This window comes from Gobio gobio, assembly GCF_949357685.1.
Source record: "Gobio gobio genome assembly, chromosome: 10".
Taxonomy (NCBI): domain Eukaryota; kingdom Metazoa; phylum Chordata; class Actinopteri; order Cypriniformes; family Gobionidae; genus Gobio; species Gobio gobio.
In genome coordinates, this window is record NC_137116.1 from 31,095,553 (window position 1) to 31,120,105 (window position 24,553).

The 24,553-nt window shown below is 41.8% G+C and overlaps 1 protein-coding gene across 1 annotated transcript in view; it reads right to left on the reverse strand.

Moving 5' to 3' along the window:
* Positions 1–5,147: 5,147 nt before the first annotated feature.
* Positions 5,148–24,553, reverse strand: part of dok2 (docking protein 2) — a 37,914-nt gene continuing 18,508 nt past the window's right edge. The window contains exons 5-6 of the mRNA XM_079827116.1: positions 8,188–8,363; positions 5,148–7,228 (exon numbers count right to left, since the gene is read on the reverse strand). Of these exons, the coding sequence (XP_079683242.1) occupies positions 6,233–7,228; positions 8,188–8,363 (1,172 nt within the window). The 3' untranslated portion in view covers positions 5,148–6,232. The remainder of the gene's footprint in view (positions 7,229–8,187; positions 8,364–24,553) is intronic.

Genomic DNA, 24,553 nt, shown 5'->3' on the forward strand with positions numbered 1-24,553 from the left:
TAAAATGCGAAGGTTTTGTGAATAATTTACATAGTAAGGGGACATGTTTGCATAAAAAAGGGATTGCGTTGCGGGTGCTCATCTGAATATATATTTTATGAGTAAATGTTTACATGATCAGTATAATGCAATGTTAAAGGGGTCATGAACTGAGAAATTTAATTTTCCTTGACCTTTTGAAATATAAGAGATCATGCTATTAGAATATCCGGAAAGTTTCAAAACTGAAAACGTCCTTTTTAGTCAAAATAAAAGTTTGTAACCAAGCCCAGAGAACATCTCTTGGAATGTGCCTATAATAGATGGTGAAAGACCGCCTCTGCAGAAGAAGATCAACGCCTACTTCATCATTGCAACTTTGGCCCCGCCCACTGGTGTGTTAGTGAGATGACGAGGAGAGAAGACCGAAACAGGATGGACTACAAATAACATTACCTTCCAAAGGATCATAATGCTAGGAATGTGGTTATTTATTTTCAACAATGTGAACGCCTCAGTTGAGCATTATTCATTATTCATATGCGATACAATTCACTGTGGATTTTATAAATCAGTCGAAATTTTGGCGCAGGATTTGCAAACAGACTTTAATGATGTGTGACCAGTGATTTATATGTAATGATTCATGTACAGTCAGATGTTCTTTGTCTATGCGTCAGTAAATCAAACCAATGACTAAACATCAACTGCACATTGTTTCTCTTAGTAGGATATAAATAATTTTATTTAAATTATACATAGAAAGCGATCAAAGAACTCTCCTTTCACAATGGCAGGAGCTGTCAATCAAACAGTTCTGGACTCGAGGCCAAAACTCCTGTAATAATCAACAAATCTCTCATTTACATCGTGTTTGCACTGTTAGTTATGATAAAAGCATTCATTAGTGTGCAGAAATTGAGTAACAAAGCCAAGATCACTGCCTTCATGCTTTCAATGGCTAAAATGCTCATCGCTACAACCTTTCATGCCACAATCTAAATATAATGCTATGATCAACACTTTTCATGATTAGTTAACCTTGAGAGCTGTAATAGTAAAAACATGCTAAAAGTTTTCGAGAGAGTTCAACTTCAACTATTTCACATGCAAAGATGCTAGCCAATCACAGCAGTGGGCGTTTACACTAAAGTCTCACAGCAGACACGCCCCTTTAAACAGAGCATTCAAATCAGAGGGCTAAATCAGGGTAGGAAACATGCTTTTTTATTTCTAAATTATGAATTTTTTTATGTAAAAATCATACATTATAAGTGCACCCCAGGAAACATAAAACAATGCAGTTCATGACTATTTAATTGCGCTGGCAAATAGTGATGCATGTTGTGAATAATGTCTATAAGTAGCCTAATATATACATTTTTTAATGAAAAGGTGTTTTAAAAAATGTATATTCCCAATCCCAAACTACTTTAGTGCATTTAGCAACTGGTTGAACTGGATTGCGGTTGCTCTTTAAAGAGCCAATACTTTCTAAATGAACACAATTGTTCACATAATCAATTAAACACAACGATAATCACAATGACAAATAGCGATGCATGTTGTGAATAAGGTACAGTTCATAAGGAGCCTAATTTACATTAAAAAAGGAGTGCTGGTACTTAAATAAGAATGTTCACTGCTACTTTAGTGCATTTAGCTTCTGTTTAAACTAGATCACGGGTGCTCGTCTGAATACATAATTTTTTTTACAAATAACTGTTCACCTGATGTTGATTAATGCAAAGTCAATCGCACTGGCAAATGGCGATGTGTGTTGTAAATAAGGTGCAGTCTATAATGAACCTAATTTATAAAGAAGTATGTTTGTAGCCTGGTCTTACCAGACTCTCGCGCATTTCATTTGTACAGAGAGTCTGGCCACTCTCCATTGACAAGCGTTTACTTCCTTGAAGGCGGGTCCTCTGTTGAAGTTTAGAACTATTGGATCTGCCCAGAGCCACTCTGGATCTGCCATAACCAATCGCTAACATTTGGTCGTGACGTATGTCATGCACCGTTCGCCTCTGTTTCTCATATAGAAGTCCGTAAAAATAACTGTGCAGATTGTGCACGCCACCTCAGTGATAAACAGAGGTGGGTAGTAACGAATTACATTTACTTCGTTACATTTACTTGAGTACATTTTTTGGGTAACTTGTACTTTTAGAGTAGATTTAAAGATGGGTACTTTTACTCTTACTCAAGTAAATTTCTTGTGAAAAAACTGTACTTTTACTTAGTTACATTCGGTGGCGTTCCTCCGTTACTGTCAAAGGGTAATAATTATATTATATATTTTAAAATAAGTTAATATGACTTTCGCAAGTCTCGCGAAACGTTGGAGAAGCTGCTTCGCGAGAGGTTGCTAGTACGCATCACCCGCTTATAATTAGCGCGCGTTTCGTCGGAAGATGATGGCCGAAGCAGAGGAAGATGTGTGTGAGCTACGGGAGGCAGATCACCCGTGGCCTCAAGTTCAGTCTATGATTTCACTCCAAGATGTCAAAAAGAATAGTTTCATAATGCGATATGTTGTGTGCACCAAAACGAACTGACATCTCTCAGCATACAAGAATTCCACCCTGAAAAGAACATGTAGCGGTAAGTGTCACAATGATGCCTATATTTGAACACTATTAACGGTCATTTGGTAACTATGGGAAATTTCCCCTTATTATAATACTATTTCACACACTGTCCGAGTGTTTTCCTCATGCATATGCGCTCTTGTGCAAGCAATGACAAATCGTTTGAATCCTCCAAACAACACGTCCACGAACAAACGTTCACATCTTCACATTTACATATCCTTTTCTTCACAAAATGAAACAAATTGAATAGCCTAATGTGCTAATGTGACGTCTTGCATTTATACACAAATCCAGACAGACACCTGTCTGAAGTGTAGAAATTACATACAAATAAAAACGGTATTGTATTTTATTCCTACCTAAAGAATAGCCTATATACTTATAAAAATATAAGAACAAAGTATGTTTTAAGAAGAGCTCTAGTTAGCCCAGCACACCATTAATTTACACTGTTTAACCATTAATTTAACCATTAATCACACACACACACACACACACACACACACACACACACACACACACACACACACACACACACACACACACACACACACACACACACACACACACACATATATATAAGGTTCATTAGCTTACATTAGTTAACATGAACTAATAATGAACTGCACTTATAAAGCACTTATTTATCTTTATGTTAATTTAAACATTTACTAATGCATTATTCAAATATTGTTAACATTAGTCAATGCACTGTGAACTAACATGAATAAACCATGAACAGCAGGATTTTTATGAACTAACGTTGACAAAGATTAACTAATGCTGAACAGAGGTGTTGTTCATGGTTAGTTCATGTTAACTAATACATTAACTAATGTTAACTAATACAACCTTATTGTAAAGTGTTACAGAGAGGTGTGTGAAAGCTCTCCAAGTAGCCTGAAATTCAGGGTTTTCGCTTCTTATCAATCAGATCGAAAGTAACTAGTAACTAACTACTTGAGTAGTTTTCTCATTGAATACTTTTTTACTCTTACTCAAGTAAATATTACGATTGTTACTTTTACTTTTACTTGAGTAAATATTTCCGTAAGTACTTGTACTTTTACTTGAGTACAGATTTTGGCTACTCTACCCACCTCTGGTGATAAAACCTAAAACTTGTGCATTCGGATTGTGATTTATTCACAGTGGAGGGGAGAGTTTTGTGACCGGCAACGCGTTATGCTGTAAATAAAATGTCATATGCTTGGAATGATAAGAATAAATGCTGCCGTTAATAACGGCCCAATTCAAATGTTTACGTGCTTTTCTTCTTTTTATTTTTTGAGCAGTGATGAAATATATTGCTCTTGTAAATACTTGCCAGCATTCAAAGAAATATAAGTCTAGAAATGCATCCAAATTACAGCGAAGTGCAACCGCACAGTGCTTTGCAGTGGTCAAAAAGGATATAAACAATACATTTTGAAGTGATATATTCTTGAAAACTCAGAGATGTGGATTCGGACAGCAATTAAAATACCACACGACCTTGGCGTTTGGCTGACCGTGGCGACCCCACGAGAAACAATTACCGTCCGAATAGGGCTTCAGCCAACTCCTTCACCACTAACGGAGCGAGCTGGAAAATCTAACTTTTCCCGAACTCTGTGGGGAGGAGGGCCACAACATCATGGCCACCAACAAAATCCACCATTCTGGATATTCGGCAGCGGTGCCACAACGGAATGAATGGCTTCGCTCGCATCTTTCTCCGCCGCCATTACTGAACTACAACTCAAACTAGCGCACAACATCAACGTCATCGTTCTCAGCCACTCCCTCTGTTCGCTGATTGGACCAGTAAAAATTTAATTATCTTACAATTCTTTAGAAAAAAAGGTGTATAAATAGTTAAAATACTAAAAATTTGTTCGGAGAAAACCAAAAAATGTGTTCTTTAAAAATCAAAAACTGGGCTCATCCAAATAGACGTCTGGTTATTTCACAAATTACCAGTTCACATTTCCAATATAGTGCAACGTTGATCGCACTGACAAATAGCGATGCATTTAGTGAATAAGGTGCTATAATAAAAAGGAGCGTGTCTGGTTTTAAAAGAGACACAATTTCGCAAGACAGCTCCATTTTAGCGCATTTAGATGCAGGTCTTTGCTCTGAAGTAAAGCGGGTGAAAAGTGATGCAACTGTTTAGTGAATTCACCCCATAGAGATTTAATGTTGCCATGGAATTGAATCACTTTTGTTCAATAGAGTTTTTCATATTGACCAACATGTTGATTTGTGTTGCAGATTACTATGGGAGCTTGTTTCCGCCATGGAATAAAATATATAGGTAATTGTGACTTTTTATCTCACAATTCTGAGAGAGAAAAGTTCACAGTTCTGACTTTTTTTCACAATTGGGAATTTATATCTCGCAAGTTTTTTTTTTTTTTTTCGGTAAATTCCAAGAAAAAAGTCAGAATTGTGAGTTATAAACTCTGAGTTCGATAAATTGCGAGTTTATATCTTGCTACGGGTGGGGAATATGACCAAATTCTTATTTCACGATATGTGAAATCTCATTTCTGTTATTAAAAGGCAAATTACAAACAATATGACAAATACAATATAACAAAAACATTTATTAAATTAAGTTTATCAGGTACAATAGGTTTATATAACATGTAGTTAGAATTAGTACAGAAATGTAATAATCAAATGTAAAAATAAAATATTGTATAGTCTTCACTGTATGAATTAAATCTAAATTTATTCTATAAAGCTATTCAAAATGTATTCAGTCAAGAGCAGTAAGTTATTTTCTCTTTTGTTTGATTCACATTAATAACACAGAACAGCAGGTAGGTATATTAGGCTGCTGTCACTTTAAGACCAAACGCACGGATCCATTATACTGATTCACATTTACTTTCACTTAAGACTTAATCGAATGCGTTTACATGAATACTCCACACTATGGATTCGATCATTCAAGTGCAATAAGATGTAAAAGAGAACCTAATGAGGCAGCTTTCTGTGCACACACTTTGGCAGTGGTCCGGCTCTTTATATTCTCATTCATGCATTTCATCACAAAGTGTCAATAGTGCTGTGATATGTGTGTATGTGTGTGTTTAAATACCGCAATATACACGATAAAACAAAATTTCTAACGATAACTATCATCCTATCGCCCAGCCCTATATCTTGCAATTCTGACTTTTTATTTTCTCAGAATTGAAAAATATGTAAATTTACAATTCTGAATTGGGAGATATAATTTTTTCGCAATTGCGAGTTTTTATCTCACAATTCTTAGAAAAAAAGGTTGATAGATAGTTAAAATAAAAAAAGGAGTTTATATCTTGCAATTTTGACTTTTTTTCTCGCAATAGTGAGATCTAAACTGGCCATTGCGAGTTATAAAGTCCAAATTACGAGATATAAACTTCAAGTCACAATCACTTGTTTTCATTTTTTTTTTTCAGTGGAAACAAGCTTCCAAAGATCATTTTTGGAGAACAGTAAAGCACTCTGATAACTGTTATCCATTCTGCATATTAATTGATTAAATATATAATTCATTCATTCATTCATTCACACACACACTCTTATATTTCACTTCATTGTCCTCTGTAGTGGAGATGCCACATAACTGAGCATCACCAATCATTATAGTTCTCATATATAAGATTCTGAAGCAGTTCTTAGTTATTTTTTTGCGTTACTTTCACCATGATGTTATCATATGGTGAACCCTCTTCTTCCTCACTGTCCTTTTGCTTTGACAGCAAGGCTCTCCTGGGAGGTTTAGGAACCGCGTAGTCGTCGACAGAAGCGTTGTACGGGTACTCATGACCACTTGGATCCATTACTGTGCCCAGCATCTTCCAAGCATGACCTTTGACCTCTTCCGGTTCATCATAGAGAGATGGAGGCACACTTGGGGCCACACCGCAACCTTCCGGTTCATCATAGATATGATCCACTTTGTAAGATTTTGCTTTTCTGTTTGTGAAACGGGTTCTGATAGCAGTTTCATCTATAATGTCATAAAGCGGTTCTGTGTTCTCTACATTGGCTTTCTTGTCATTTTCACAACTGGGTTCTACTAAAGTGGGTGGAGGGTGTGATGCGGACAAAATGTCTACCATAAGATTCTTGGCAATGGTGTCAAAGGGCAGCGAGTAGTCTGAGTCTTCGGGGTTGGAGCATGTGGAACGTCTATCTTTTGGTTCTCTCTTCTCCCCTGGACTTCCCCGATCTGGATCCGGCGCGGGCGCCATGGCCCGGGAATACATATCATCCTCTGTGTTGGCCAAGGGACAGCTGCGGAAGTTCTTTACTTGGTTCTTACGCGGCGGAGGCCTGGTGTCCAGGGTCAGACTCTTGACTCCCGTCAGAAGTTTCTCTGATGGGGCTTCAAGTCTGGAAAGCTGAGGGTTCTGGGGTTGTTTGAGACCGTCTCTGATTGCTCCTTCAGACACCATGCTGTAGAAAGACGCATCCTCAGCTCTCATTCGAGGTGAAGAGGGCATGGGATCTCGCTCCACACTTGATATTTGCTTCACAGGTAAATGGACTCTGTGTAGATTGATGGCGGCCTCTACAGATTGGAAAATGGCGTTGCCTTGTTTTGTGTCGAACTCAAAGTTGCCTTCCCCAGAGTCGCACCTCCTCCCAGCCTCAAAGGAGAATGTTGCCTGTTTATTGAGAAATTATAGGTGTAATTAGAAGTTAAATTAGTAGTAAGTAATAAAAAGACACTCCACTCTTTATTCAATGTAATATATATATATATATATATATATATATATATATATATATATTTACATATATATATTAAAGGGATAGTTCACCCAAAAATGAAAATTAGCCCATGATTTACTCACCCTCAAACCAGATGTATATGACATTCTTCTTTCAGACGAATACAATCAGAGTTATATAAAAAAATGCCCTGGCTAACCCAAGACTTATAATGGCAGTAAATGGCAGCCCAAAATTTGAAGCCCAAAAAAGTGCATCCATCCATTATAAAAGTAATTCTCACGGCTAATTCAATAAGCGGTCTGGCGGAATCTAGATATATTTTACTTTATAAAGTTTTAAATATGGATATTTTTCTTACACAAACCCATCGATTCGCTTCAGAAGACCTTTATTAACCCCATGGAGCCGTGTGGAGTACTTTTATAATGGATGGATGCACTTTTTTGGGTGTCAAATTTTGGGCTGCCATTCACTGCCATTATAATGCTTGGATTAGTCAAGACATTTTTTATATAACTCCGACTGTATTCGTCTGAACAGAAAAAAGTAATATACACCTAGGATGGCTTGAGGGTGAATTATGGGGTAATTTTCATTTTTGGTGAACAATCCTTTTAATAATAATCATTTAAAAAAAAAAACTTGAACGAATGTATATAGCTTTACTGATTTATTGCCAGTGATGGTCTATGAAGTATTTTTTTTTTTAAAGCATGGTTTTCTATTTTCCAAAATAATTATTTTTTTATGTGATAAAATATGTTTTCATAGTTTGTGTTTTAATTCATACAGTATACTACACTACAGTTCTTTTTAGAGTACCATCACTATACTGGGCCATTAGGACTGACATTACATGACTGACTCCAGGTCACTGTGAAAACCATACCTTGTCTCGTCCGAACCTGCGGAGGAAACGGTAGGGCCAGGCGTAGAGAACCTCTCCTGTCTTTGGTTCTTTCAGAAGAAGGCTATCAGAATCAGTCCGTAGAAGTACTGTTCCTTTCAGGCTGCATCTCTCAGAAGCCTCTGTGCGCCTCACTGTCACCTTAAAATCTTTCATTGCTGAAGACAACAGGGAAGAGAAGCTTTATATTAACAATGTGCCAAAAGAACACAATATATACAGTATCAGCCATTTTACACTTAAAGGGCCCTATCATACACCCAGCGCAATGCAGCGCCAGGTGCGACACAAGTGTTTTTTGCTAGTTTCTCCCCAACGCAGTTATCATGTTCACGTCCTGCGTCACGTTGTTTAAAGCTACACTGTGTAACTTTTTTAGTCTATTCTTAGCTAAAAACACTTAGTTCTTTCAAAAATATATGTGCTCATTAATGTATATTTACTTCTTTCAAGTAATAAAGTATTCTCGTAAGTTTATAATATGCCATTGAAAATACATAAGGTAATGGGATCTTACGGTGGTCGCCATGTTGCCCCTCCATCTTGAAAGTACATTAGCCAAAGAGGGACATACCCGTAAATTCAAGCTTAGCCTTTCGCGTTTTAACCGGTTTTAATACTCGATGGCACTGTACAAAATTCTCTGCCTCGCGCATGTGCGCGTCAACTTGTTCAGACTTGTCTGGTGCATGTGCAGAGAGTTTTCATCCCAGCAGCTCCAGTAACAGTTATACGGAGTTTTACTGGCTTGTTTATTCCTCAAAAGTTGTGTGGTATTTATGTGCGTTAATAACTCTGTAAGTAATAATAGTTATTGTCATTGTAGATGTGTTTCAGAGTGTGTCATCGCGTAATTCAGTTGATGTCACCTCAGAAGTATTTTTGTGTCAACATACAGTAGCGTAATGCTCACCTATTTGAATAATCATTCAGTTATTTTGTTATCAACAATGTTTATTCGTTTATAGAAAATATTTGCTTGTAATGTATGTTGATGGAAATATGTATCAGGTCTGATTGGCATATTAACAAGTGTTATACAGAGCGCACTGCAGTGCTAACGTTAAAGCGCCGCACACACTTTTGTAACCGGACACCGCTTGTTAGCAGCAGCAGCGGCAGCTCCGCTCCTTTTAATGCAGTTGCATTTAGCGCCTATATATGGTACAATAAGCTCTGGTTTACGGTTACATTATACAAATGTAACTTATAAGTATAGTTATACAGTTCTTAACTGTGTATGTATATTTACCATCCTTATTTGTTCTCTCACAGAAACCACATTTATGTACATATCCACGCAAACCTGTTTATGCCTTGCAATTGGATGACTGAATAAACATTACTATCATCAAAGTTCACTCTGGATTTGCTGCAGTTCTTTCTAGCCGAATAATTAGGCCAGTTGAGTTCCAACCATCCCACTGCGCATAGAATATCCCACAGGCACCGTGTCGAATGTGGACGAGGTCAAACTGGAAGCCATGTTAATCTTGGACTAAATCGGCCACCGTAGGAGTTGAAACGAAATCTGAATTGAGAGGAAAAGAAACTAAAATTCACTGGATGGTCATATACCTTTTCACCACTAGATGGGGGAAAATATCACACAGTGTAGCTTTAAATAGCAAATGCATTTGCGCCCATTTGTGCACCGATGGGCATGCTGTTCTGAAACCGAGGTATGCTCAGGCACATTGTTGGCGTGTTGCTATTTTGAGGCGACTGAAACCGACTGCTCTTTAAATAACAAAAACAAATATTGCACCATTGACTTTAGACCAGGTTTCAGATGTTCAATGGCGCAATATTTGTTTTTGTTATTTAAAGAGCGTGTTAGTAATATGCGCCTATAGGCCGGTGCACAATATATACAGTACACAACGCGCATACACTTTGCTTATTACACACACAGGGATGCGCAGCAGCACACAAACATTTTTAAATATGAAAAATAAAAGGATTCCTCTCTGGAGAAGCGTTAAGTCTTTCCGCTCGCAAATTCTGCCATGTAAATAGCGGCTTTTAAACTGGCTTTTAAAGGGAATGGGAGATGACACTCTGATTGATTTATTGCATGTTACACCCAAAATACACCCATGACTCATTAAGAGACTAGGGACAACCATCCTTTTAGACCTTGGGCGCCAGCCATTTTTCCCGTCGTTAAACTAGCAAAAGTGGATTCGGACATGCCCTAAGTGCACATGCGCCATGTGCTTCAGACCATGTGCTCAGATCAATAAAATAGGGCCCAAAGATGCTCTCAGATGAAAAACAGTGGATTCAGCCACACCTGTGGCTTCCTGAAGGCTTATGAGTCTCATTGCCATGTATCTATAAAAAAACGTCTCGGGTTATGACTATAACCCTTGTTCCCCGAGAAGGGGAACGAGACACTGCGTCTCGTGACGACACTCTGGGGAACGCCCCTTCGCGTAAAGCGTCTGAAGAAACTGTAGAATCAGCCCAATCCGATTGGTGTTGCGTGATGACGTCGTATGTGACGGCATACCCGGAAGATACAAAGAGACGTCTGAACGAAACAGAGATAGCGTTCTTTGCGATGAAGCGAGCGCTCTGATGATTGGGTGGACACGAGACGTAGTGTCTCGTTCCCCTTCTCGGGGAACAAGGGTTATAGTCATAACCCGAGACGTTCCCCTTCGAGGGAACTCGAACTGCGTCATCGTGACGACACTCTGGGGAACGAGTACCAACTATCCCGCACCAATCATACCCACCCCAGTGTGAAGCTGGAACCAGGCACAACTAGGGGACGAGCACTCTCGCGCCAGGCGTCTCAGGGAGATGCAGACTATAAAAACGAATGAAGGTGTGAGGAGTGGCCCACCCAGCTGCCTCGCAGATGTCTAGCATAGAGGCCCCAGAAAGGAGGGCTACCGAGGAGGCCATGCTCCTGGTAGAATGGGCCCTCACGGCTAAGGGTGAAGGCAGGTTGCGCACCCGATAAGCCATGGCTATAGCCTGGACAATCCAGTTACTAATCGTCTGCTTTGACGCAGGCAGCCCTTTCTTGGGTGAACCAAAACACACCAACAGCTGGTCTGACTTTCTCCACTGAGCAGACTTCTCCAGATAAATCCTCAATGCCCGCACGGGGCAGAGGAGGTGAAGTCTGCTCTCTTCCGCCGTCACGTGAGGTGGAGGATGGAATGCCTGGAGAACCACTGACCTTGCCCTGCTAGATGGCACCTTGGGCACGTAGCCCTGGCTGGGATGCAAGATGGCTTTAACCATGCCAGGGGCAAACTCCAGGCAAGTCGGCGTGACCGCCAAGGCCTGGAGGTCCCCCACTCTCCTCAGAGAAGTGATGGCAAGGAGAAAAGCCACCTTGAAGGTCAGTATTCTCGCCTCAGCCGACTCCAGCGGCTCAAAGGGGGCCTCAGCCAAACCCTCGAGCACCACTGCCAGGTCCCAGGTTGGGACCCTGGAATGAGCCGCAGGCCTCATCCTCCGAGCCCCACGGAGGAAACGTACAACCAGATGGTGCCTTCCCAACGTCGCATCACCTAAAGGTGCGTGGAAAGCCCCAATGGCAGCCACATACACCTTAAGTGTGGACGGGGAAAGACCGGCGGAGAAGCGGTCTTGAAGGAACTCCAGCACTGAAGCCACTGGGCAGTTAACTGGGTTCACCTCCCGCTCTCTACACCAAGTGGAAAATACATTCCACTTTAGGCTGTACAACCTCCTGGTGGATGGAGCTCTGGAACTGAGTAGGGTCTCCACAACACCTGCCGACAGGCCCTCTGCTAGGAACTGAGCCCCCTCAGGGGCCAGACCCAGAGATCCCATACCTCTGGCCGGGGGTAGAAAATCGTACCCCTGGCCTGAGACAGCAGGTCCCTCCTCAGAGGGACCTGCCATGGGGGACCGTCCAGCAGGTCGATGATGTCGGAGAACCATACTCGAGTGGGCCACCGGGGTGCTACTAAGAGAAGGCTGACGCCCTCCCGGCGGACACGTTCCAGAACTCCCGGGAGCAGAGCAATCGGGGGAAAAGCGTACAGACGCAGCCTCGGCCACGTCTGTGCCATGGCATCCAGCCCCAGAGGGGCCGGATGAGTGAGGGAGAACCACAGCGGGCAGTGGGACGTCTCTCGAGACGCAAATAGATCCACTTCCACCGGGCCCAGCCGCTCGCACATAGCCTCCACCACCTCGGGGTGGAGCCGCCATTCCCCGGGCCTCAGCCCCTGCCTCGACAGGATGTCTGCTCCCTGATTTTGGTCCCCGGGAATGTACATCGCCTTGAGGGATGACAACTTCCCCTGGGACCACAGAAGGACCTGATGCGCCAGTCTGCAAAGAGGGCGCGACCTCAGGCCCCCCTGGTGGTTCAGATACGATACCGCCGACATGTTGTCGGATCGTATCAGGACATGGTGGCCGCGGAGGTCCGGGAGAAAGCTCCTCAGAGCCTTGAAGACCGCCAGCATTTCCAGGCAATTGATATGCCAGGAAGAATGCCGGGTCCCCCACAGACCCCTGGAAAAGCGGCCTTCCATGACCGCGCCCCAACCAGTGAGGGAAGCGTCTGTTGAAACGGACTTCCGGCAACACGACGCTCCCAACACTGGCCCCTGGGACAGGAACCAAGGTTTCTTCCACATGACGAGGGAACGAAGGCATCTGCGCGTTACCCTGATCATGCGGAAAGGATTCCCCCTGGGGGAAAACCCCTTGGTTCTCAGCCACCACTGGAGGGGTCTCATGTAGAGCAGACCGAACGGAATCACGTTGGCTGCTGCTGCCATGAGACCCAGCAGTCTCTGAAACTGCTTCACAGTGAGGCTGCGGCCCAGTTTCACTCTCGAGACCATCGCCAGTATGGACTCCACGCGTGCGGGGGACAGTTGTGCCCGCATCAGAGTCGAATTCCATACAACCCCCAGGAACGTGGTCCTCTGGGAGGGCGTCAACACGCTCTTCTTCGTGTTGAGTCTGAGACCCAAGCACCTTATGTGGGCTAGAACGACATCTCGATGTCGAACCGCCATATCGTACGACTGAGCCAAAATCAGCCAGTCGTCGATATAATTGAGTATACGGATGCCCTGGAGTCTCAACGGAGCCAGTGCTGCATCCATACACTTCGTGAAGGTGCGAGGGGAGAGAGCTAGGCCGAACGGAAGAACCCGATACTGGTACGCTTTGCCCCCGAAAGCGAACCGCAGGAACTTCCTGTGAGCTGGAAGGATGGAGATATGGAAATATGCGTCCTTCAGATCTATCGTGACGAACCAGTCCTCGAACTGGATCTGAGTCACGATGGCTGGAATTGTGAGCATCCTGAACCTGTATCTCCTCAGAGACCGGTTCAGGTGCCTGAGATCTAGAATTGGACGCAACCCCCCATCCTTCTTGGGAACTATGAAGTACCGGCTGTAGAACCCGGACTCCCTGTCTGGTGGAGGAATATACTCTATAGCCTCCTTGACCAGCAGAGAGCGTACTTCTTGCTCCATCACCCGCACCTGCTCGGGACCGACCACAGTTCGAACCACCCCGTTGAATTTCGGGGGAGGGAAACCGAACTGCAGTCTGTAACCCCGTTCCACAGTACGCAGGGCCCATGCAGATATACTCGGAAGGCATGACCATGCGCCGAGATAATCTACTAAGGGAACTAGCCTCTCGAGGCCAGCCTCGGGTGTTATTCGAGCCCCTACCCCAACGCCCTGAAGCGGCTGACCGGCAGGGTGTCGTCGGGGAAGAGGTCCGTGAGGCGCACGCGGCTGCTGAACTGTCGCAAGTCCTAATGGAGGCGACTGGTTCAGTGCGCGCGCGCAGGGAACCGATGCGGCCCGAAACGTCTTGGACGGCGGGAGCGCAGCAACGATTCCCCGAGAGTCCCAGAGTGGAAACGACCTCGATCGCTCCACCCTGTGGGGGACGACTCTCAGCGGTCCTGCCGAAGCTAGGACCGCTTGGGAGCCTTCTTAGCCTGGATAACGTCCCTCAGGTCGCTCTTAGGCTGAGAAGGCTTCCTGCGAGAGCGCCGTCTCTTTTGCCAAGCTCCCTCGGGAGGGGCGCGGGAGGCGACACTCTGCCTCTGCGCATCGCGGTGTGATGCGCTGGATGAGGGTCCGGGCTGCCCACCCGGGCCTGCTGTAACTGCAGAGCCCGAGCGGCGAGGGAAGAACTTCTGGAAGGCGGCTGACTGCTTCCTCGCCTCCTGAAACCTCTCGACGACAGTATCCACTGCCCCGCCGAAGAGGCCAGAAGGCGAGATCGGAGCATCAAGGAGAAAATGTTTCTCTCTCTCCTTGATTCCCGACAGCGTCAGCCAGAGATGCCTCTCAACGCATACCATTCCAGCCATAGAGCGGCCCACAGCGCGAGCCGTCTCTTTGGTAATGCGGAGAGACAAATCCGTTGCCTTCCTGAGCTCAGTGAAGTCATCCGGAGATGGTCCCTCGCCCTCATCCAGTTCTTTGAGGAGGTCGGCTTGGTATGCCTGCAGGACCGCCATGGTGTGCAGACAACCAGCAGCTCGACCTGCCGACTAACTTGGACGTGTCGCGGCAAGGTTTAGTGGGCAGCGACGGAGCCTTCAATGATGCAGCGGCCCCGGGTGAGAGGTGGCCCGCAAGCGCCTCTTCCACCTGTGGCAACGCTGCATACCCCAACTCAGCCGTCCCCAGCACATTAGCAAAATCAAGTACTGGGGGATTAGCTACACGGGCTGAGAAGGGTTTTTCCCACGATCTACACAACTCGTTATGCAGATCGGGGAAAAAAGGAAGACCCCGCCGTGGAGGTTGAACCCGACGCCTGAAAAAGCGTTCATCCAGCTTAGATGGTGGCTGGATGTCCACTATTTCTTGTGGCCAATCCAAACTTAGTTTGGCCACAGCGCGGACTAAAACCTCCACTAGCTCCTCAATAGCGGGTGTGTGGGGTGGCGAAAGCCCCACATCATCCACCTCGATCCTCAAATTGTCTGATTCCTCAGAATCAGACAGCCTGAGAATCGGATCCTCCGCCCCGCGGGAAGAAGCCGCATCGCGGGCTTCCACACGGGGCGGGAGGATATCAGAATCGTCAGAGGAGGATAGGGAGGATGCCTCAGCAGTCCCATATCCTCTTGACAGATCCCGCTGTGAGCCCCACGATCTACGGCGCCGCGCTGCCTCAACAGACGCAGGCCCAGAACCGCGGGGCTCACGAGGCTGACCGGTCTCCTCAAAGACGGCCAGCCGCGAGCGCAGCACCCTCAGCGGCAGCAGTTCACAATCACCGCAAGCCGCCCCCTCAAGAGCGGCTTGGGCGTGCTGCACGCCGAGACACTGCACACAAAGCTGATGTGTGTCCGTGCCCGTAATATAGCGCGGACACGGGTGCACACACAGCCTGAAACGCTCGCTCGCCATAGTAAATATATTTCACTTACTTTCACTGCAACAACACCTTCAGACTGAACAAACAGAGCGCTCACGCTGAAGAGCAAAAAAGCTATCTCTGTTTCGTTCAGACGTCTCTTTGTATCTTCCGGGTATGCCGTCACATACGACGTCATCACGCAACACCAATCGGATTGGGCTGATTCTACAGTTTCTTCAGACGCTTTACGCGAAGGGGCGTTCCCCAGAGTGTCGTCACGAGACGCAGTTCGAGTTCCCTCGAAGGGGAACTGTATTAGGCTGTATGGGTTTTTTTTTTTCAACTCTTTTTGCAAGCAGATGGTACGTATCAGAGGTTACATTCTCACATATGTACAATAATTCAAAGCAGATTTGTTTTGATGCGATGTACGCAATAGAATGGGTTTTTCGCACAAGTGTGCAGATTTAGCACATGGCTGCTGATAATCAAGCACCTTATTAGATGTTCTCGGCTAAGAAAGGTCAACACCCCGTTGGTTACTGCTGAACTACAGGGTGAACTCTGTGGCACGCACGATTCCGCTGGTTCTCCAGAGGGATTGTCTATTAGAGGGCTCGCCATGCAGATGCTTTCTACATGGGAGCCGACATGGGTGATGAAACTCCATTTATTTCCTGAGGTGAAGTGTCAAAAGAAGATTTTCTGCTTATGCTATTCAGCCCAACAGTGTGGCCTATTAATTAATAGGCTCTGCATAAATTTATTGCAAATGCGGATGTTTCTCAAAGTCTGCTTTAATAGTATTGATAACACTACAATAAGGTTCAATTTGTTAACATAAGTTAGCACGTAGTTTTTCATATCAGTATTTAAATCTACCCAAACATTGTTATTTAATTGTCGCTTAAAAAAAAACAATAATAATAATAATAATAATAATAATATTTGGGTGCTTCATTCTTGTCATCCAGCACACTGTTTATTAGCATTTTGCTAATTCTACCATTTTTTGGTATCTGAAATACAGGTATTTAAATAAATGTTAATTTAAATTAAAATATTCAAATATTTATTTAAAGGTGCACTGTGTAAATTTTAGAGGCATCTAGTGGTGAGGTTGTGAATTGCAACCATCCACCGCTCAACCCTCCCTTTTGAAGCACATAGAGAAGCTACGGGGGCCGACACAGGACAAAGATGTCGCCATCTGAGACAGCAGAGAGTAGCTAGCGCTTTGTAGAACAGTTTGTCCCGTTTAGGGCTACTGTAGAAACATGACGGCACAAAATGGAGATTTCACTGTAAAGGGAACCGCGGTGTATGTAGATAGAAATGGCTCATTCTACATAACGGTTCATTATGTAAGGTCTTTATACACCACTGAAAACATAGTTATGTATATTATATTGCATTTCTGTCAATAGATCCTCATAAATACAACACACTGCACCTTTAAAATGTATTAAAAAAAGTTTGACACTATACATAACAAAATATTCTGTTACCACAATATTTAACAATAACTATTAAATGCTTTATTAACTGCTATTATTTTATGTTTCTGTTTTGATTATGATGTTCTAAATGAATATCTATTTATCTATATATCTATCTATCCATCTATCCATCCATTCACATGAAACATATGTTTAAAACAGAATACATATGTTTAAAACAGAAACGTTTTTCTTTTGCGTTTTTCACATACAGACACCAATGACATCAAACCGATCTCCGTTCACACAGATCTGGGAATATAAATTCTGTATTATGCTGCCAGGCCAGTTGGCGGTGTCACTTTGTAAAGAAACATTATGTGCCTATAGACTGAACACATAATACACATGCGCAATGCATCATCGATTTCACAAATTTGCTTTTTTGTAGCTTACACTGAGATGATAATTGAATAATTTTCAAAAACAAGAACCCGTTTTCAAAAGTTTGTGTTTTCAGGCCCCCAAAACGCCATTGTTGTGTAAACGAACGGTCAAAACACATAAAAAGTTTTCCATTTTTAGTTGAAAATGATTCCCTTACAATGAGGCTAAAAAAACATTCATGTGCATATGCACATGTTGTGAATTAGGTGGACATTTTTTCTTGAGAAGTTTTCCTGAGTAAATATAATCCATGCAATTATTAGTGAATAAGACCCTGTGATCTAAACACCCAATTGCATGTTTGTACAGTGTTTTGTCAATACATTAATTCATGTTACTGTGTGTCCCAGGATATTTGTCACAGTTCACCATAACATGGCAAGAATTTTTGTGCCCTGTTTTTAAGTAACCTTAAAGTACTACTTTAAAAGGCTAATGTACTGTTTTTGGCTTTTATTGGATACGACAATATATAGTCAAGGGGTAGGCTAACAACGGGAGGGAACTCAAGCTGGGATTTGACCTCCGGTCTCCTGAGATACAGCGACTAGTATTATAATACTTTATGCCATTTTTACAAATGACTAAAGCTCTGTTGCATAACTCTGTCAATAAAGATACTACAAGTGGGAAGAAGGAGACAGCGACAAAGAGAATGACAAAGAGTGCGATGCGGTTTGGAGGTATCTTTTTCCGTTTGAAAAATGTGGCTACTCCAGCCACAGTCAAACTTCATTGGGAGGAAGTGTGCCTTTGCAAAGACAATGCTAGCTTCTGTTTGCAGCTGTCAGAACAGAAGCAAACACTCCACACCTCTCAGCAAATGAGAAAATGACACTTCCTGCAAAAGAACAAAAAAGCCACAGTATATACAGACTAGTGTAAAAATGTAACGAGACACATTTCCATATTTACATCCTGTTGTCACCGAGCAACAATTGGTAAGATTCATATGCAAGATTCTCTCTCCATTGCTCTACACTTGGCATTGCACCAAATTTACGGCAACTGTTTTGTGGTTGTAACCCCCCATTTCCACCTCTCTTTCCACATGACCTCATTTGCATAACATTCTCATACACTTTATCTCATTCTCCCTCCAGGTGTGTGTTATGTTCAGGAAGTTGTAAAATCATAAATGTACATTTGATGCAAAAACTCTTTTCATGTAAGCATAAAGAGTGGGGTCTAAAAGTCTGAGAGCACTTTCACTGTACAGCAGCATAAACAGAACTTTATCAGCTGAGATAACAGATTTGTGGCATCCTTTGCTATTAGAACGTCACTAGCCAGTGGCTACTGGTCAAGCATGAGGTTACCACCAGCCAAAGGAATATTTTGTGTCTGAAATACTATTTCTTCAGAGCCACAAAAGGGGACATGATGGTGGGAAAATATGAGATGAGACTCACAAAACCTTTGCATTCCTTTGTAAAAAAATTATTGCATTCCTCTAAGATACTTTGCATTCGCTTGCAAACAACTATAACGTTTTGCGCACAAATGCAAGCTTTATATATACACCAATCAGGCATAAAATGATGACCTAATATTGTGTTGGTCCCCCTTTTGCTTCCAACACAGCCCTGACCCATCGAGGCATGGACTCCACTAGACCCCTGAAGGTGTGCTGTGGTATCTGGCACCAAGATGGTAGCAGAAGATCCTTTAATTCCTGTTAGTTACGAGGTGGGGCCTCCATGGATCAGATTTGTTTGTTCAGCACATCCCACAGATGCTTGATTGGATTGAGATCTGGGGAATTTGGAGGCTAAGTCAACACCTCAAACTTGTTGTGCACCTCAAACCATTCCTGAACCATTTTTGCTTTGTGGCAGGGCGCATTATCCTACTGAAACGGGCCAGCCTTCGCTCCCCACGTGCATCAATGAGCCTTGTCTACCCATGACCCTGTCGCTGATTCACCACTGTTCCTTCCTTGGACCAGTTTTGTTAGATACTGACCACTGCAGAACGGGAACACCCCACAAGAGCTGCAGTTTTGGAAATGCTCTGACCCAGTCGTCTAGCCCAGGGGTTTTCAAACTGGGGTCCGGGGACCCCCAGGGGTCCTCCAGAGGGTTCTAAGGGGTCCCCAGAAAATAAAAAGACATGCAAAAATGGATAAAGTCTACTGAACATTCTAACTGTTTAATTTATGTTTCTCTCCTTTCTTGCCGTATACATTCCAGAATTGTTGTTTGCTTTGTATCTTTCTAGTGAGTTTTTCTCACTATGGTCCCCTTTATCTTGCTCACTGGGGCTATAATGCAGTTTTCTTAACACACTTCCTATACGCTGCTTGCATACATTTATTGTGAAAGTAGCTTATACAAATATTTTTTAATTGAAAATGTTCTTCTTCAGGTTTATACATCCAACATTACTAGCCAATTTACAACCCCAAATCAGAAAAAGTTGGGACAGTATGGAAAACGCAAATAAATAAAAAAAGATGATTTCTAAATTTACTTTGACTTGTATTTCATTGCAGACTATATGAACACAAAATATTTCATGTTTTGTCTGGTCAACTTCATGTCATTTGTAAATATGCATCCTTTCCTGCCATTCAGACCTGCAACACATTTCAAAAAAAGTTGGGACAGGAGCAATTTAGGGCTAGTAATGAGGTAAAATGGTTAAATAATGATGTGATTTGAAACAGGTGATGTCAACAGGTGATTGTAATTATGATTTGGTACAAAAGCAGCATCCAAGAAAGGTCTCGGATCGCCAGTTTGCCAACAAATACGTGAGAAAATTATTGAAATGTTTAAAAACAATGTTCCTCAAAAAAAGATAGGAAGAGATTTGTATATTTCACATTCAACAGTGCATTACATAATTAAAAGATTCAAGGAATCTGGAGGAATTTCAGTGCGTAAAGGACAAGGGCGCAAGCCTAAGCTGAACAACCGTGATCTCCGATCCCTCAGGCGGCACTGCATCAAGAATCGTCATTCATCTATAAGCGATATCACCACATGGGCTCAGGACTACTTTAGCAAACCTTTGTCAAGTACCACAATACGTAGTTACATCCACAAATGCCAGTTAAAACTGTACTGTGCCAAAAGGAAGCCCTATGTTAACAGTGTCCAGAAGCGCCGTCAACTTCTCTGGGCTCGGAGGTATCTGGGATGGACCATCACACAGTGGAAACGTGTACTGTGGTCAGATGAATCAGTATTTGAGGTATTTTTTGGGAAGAATGGACGCCGTGTGCTCCGGACCAAAGAAGAAAAGGATCATCCAGACTGTTACCAGCAACAAGTCCAAAAGCCAGGGTCTGTCATGGTATGGGGTTGTGTCAGTGCCCTTGGCAAAGGTAACTTGCACTTCTGTGAAGGCACCATTAATGCTGAAAAGTACATAGAGATTTTGGAGCATAATATGCTGCCTTCAAGAAGGAATCTTTTCCAGGGACGTCCATGCATATTTCAACAAGACAATGAAAAACCACATTCTGCACACATTACAAAGTCCTGGCTGCGGAGGAAGAGGGTACGGGTATTTGACTGGCCTGCCTGCAGTCCCGACCTGTCTCCAATAGAGAATGTGTGGCGCATTTTGAAGCGCAAAATGCGACAACAAAGACCCCGTACTGTTGCCCACCTTAAGACTTGTTTGCAGGAAGAATGAGACAAAATTGCACCTGAAACACTTCATCACTTGGTGTCTACAGTCCCTAAACGTCTTTTAAGTGTTGTGAAACGGAATGGCAACATTACAAAGTGGTAAATGCTTTACTGTCCCAACTTTTTTTGAAATGTGTTGCAGGTCTGAATGACAGGAAAGGATGCATATTTACAAATGACATGAAGTTGACCAGACAAAACATGAAATATTTTTTGTTCTTATTGTCTGCAATAAAATACAAGTCAAAGTAAATTTAGAAATCACTTCTTTTTTTTTTCTTTTTTTTTGCGTTTTCCATACTGTCCCAACTTTTTCTGATTTGGGGTTGTAAGTTGGGAAACAATATGTTGTATTTATAATGTCACACTTACTATTTATCTAACAGTTATGTTTTTTCATACATAAAAATAGATGGATTTTAGGGAGAGGTCCCTCATAAAGGTTCATCATATTTGGGGGTCCTTGGCATCATAAAGTTTGAAAACCCCTGGTCTAGCCATCACAATTTGGTCCTTGTCAAACTCGCTCAAATCCTTACGCAAATCCTTTTTAATCGCGATTAATCGCATCCAAAATAAAAGTTTGTGTTTACATAATGTGTGTGTACTGTGTATAATTATTATGTATATATATATATATATATATATATATATATATATATATATATATATATATATATATATATATATATATATATATATATATATATATATATATATATATATATATATATATATATACAAACACACTCCTTCATGTATATATTTAAGAAATATTTGCATTTATATACTCTATATATTTATATATTTTATCTTATATATAAATATTTTATTTTATATTTTTCTTAATTACGTAATAGGACTAGATGTTACAATCCTAAATGAATGTTTTACTGTATTTTGAAATTTGTTTAAACTTCACAATGGTGCACTAATATGCATTAATTCATGCGTAACTAATGCACAGATAATCTTGAGTATGACGAACTAAACTCTTAATTAATGATTGCTGCATCAGCAACTAATAAATCTGATTCAAAGTTTAAGTCATACAGTATGTGAATTGCTATTAATTAACCCTTAAAGGGGCAAGCATAAATAAATTTGATGGAAAAATGATTCATTGCTATTTTTGTATGTATCTAGACTAAAATGACACAGTTCATACATTTTTTTCAAAATATGACCTTTATTTTCAAAGTTACAGTCTGTATCTCCCAGGATACATTGCCCATTTAGGGTTACATTGTAACATGTATTTTTTTTTATTATAGTTCATATGAAAACTTTTAAAACATTGAATGAACAATTATTTAGCTAAATTTTTTCATGTTATCCATGCAACATTAGAAAAATTGGAAAAAACTGAACTTTTTCTCCCAAGATGCCTATGCAGGGTATACATTTGTGTCTGAGTGTGTGTGTGTGTGTGTGTGTGTGTGTGTGTGTGTGTGTGTGTGTGTGTGTGTGTGCGTGTGTGTGTGTGCGTGTGTGTGTGTGTGTGCGCGTGTGTGTGCGTGTGTATGTGTGTGTGTGTGCGCGCGTGTGTGTGCGTGTGTGTGCGAGTGTGTGTGTGTGTGTGTGTGTGTGTGTGTGTGTGTGTGTGTGTGTGAAATAAAGTATTGGGAAGGGGGGTTCCTTCCCTCTTCCCTCCACTCATTTACTAACATTTAGGCCTCAAAACATAAGAATATCTGTGAGTGATCAGCCCTGTTAAATACCCTTATATGGGCAATGTATCCCCCAGGATACAGACATTCAATGGCTGATAATCAAAGTTGTGAGACGATTATTTTAAAAATATGCACAAGAACATGTAAAACTATCCTTAAAAAACTATTTTCTAAAACAAAATCACTCTAAAATATCATAATTGTGAAAATATAAAAACACTTACCTCATGGCCAGTGTCTTTGTCCACGTATGCTGCCATTTTGGATTTTGATACAAATTTTTGGAATGTTGGCATAAAGTCACATGACCCTGATTACATGACCCATCCTCCCATTAGTGTTTCTCATCAACTGCAACCACATAATGCCCATCCCCCCATGGCCCTTCCCCCTACAGCCTGTTAAATGTCTGTATCCTCCAAGATACAGAAACTCTTTAAGGGTTAAATGGGTCATTGTGGATTAATTCCCTATAAACATAGTATTAACTAATAGTTTCCATTATTACGTCAATATGTTGAATTGACTTACTTGTGGTAGTGAACCACGTTCTTTTCTGAGCTCCAATTACTTTGAATCTGGCATGTGGTTTCAGATACTATGAGATCTGCTATTTGATGTGGTTTACAGTTTTTTAGTCTCATTAATTTCAGCACAGGTTTTATTTAAATGAATGCATTAATATATAAATTGTGTTTGTTGTGAAAATGGTGAATCCTGACATAAATATTTGCATGTACTATAAAGCTGTAGTTTTACAGTTCCCTTCTGACCATCTAATTCAATTGTGCACCCTGTTACCCTGCTGTCTGTTGACAGAACAAGGCCTTCTGATATTTAAAATGAAACAGATGGATTTGATAACCCATCTGAATCTGAAACTCCCCCACGACCGACACATTCCAAAGAGGAAAAAGCAACAGAACGCTGAAGCTCAGACAGACATATGGGCCGGCTTTTTGCAGACAAAAAATAAGTCAATTAGTGTAATGAGATCATTTAAATACTATTTCTGAATGCGGCCACATATAGTAACATAATCTCCCATGATTAAACAGGGTTGTGTTCAAAAGCACAATGACGTTCGACTGGCTGAGTCAGATTGTCTGGTACCTGTGCCGCATCAGTGATGCATGTTTTTGTACTTCCACTTCTTCTCTTGACTGTCATCTCGCTGAGAGCCACAATGTGAAACATGTCCACTGAGGACTTTTATCTGTCTTTTTTTGGATGTGTTTCTGGTTATTTTGTGTTTATGCATTTGTCTGCAGGCCTCTTTTACAATTTGTTCAATATAATTGAACAGATGGAAGAAGAAAAAAAAGCAAGACTGAAGAAAATCCAGAGAGTTCAATGGATTCAAATTACTCTCATGCAAAAACTACTTAAGCTGGGGCGTTTTAAATAATAATAAAAAAAAAAAAAAATAAGTAGCTCTACCATTCTCAACATTGATAATAATAAGAAATGTTTCTTGAGCAACAAACAAGCATATTAGAATGATTTCAAACATTGCAGTATGTTTGCGTATGGGGCTCCATAGCTGCAGACCAGTCAGGGTACCCATGCCAACAGTGGGCACGTGAGCATCAGAACTGGACCACAGAGCAATGGAAGAAGGTGGCCTGGTCTGATGAATCACATTTTCTTTCACATTTCTTTTACAAATAATTAAAACTCTTAACAACCCTGAACTTTTGAACTGTAGTATATATAAACATACATTTGTTTAAGTTAGATTTTGAATCCTAGAATTCCAATGTAGACTCAGTCATTTGGACCTTGTTGTATTAACTGT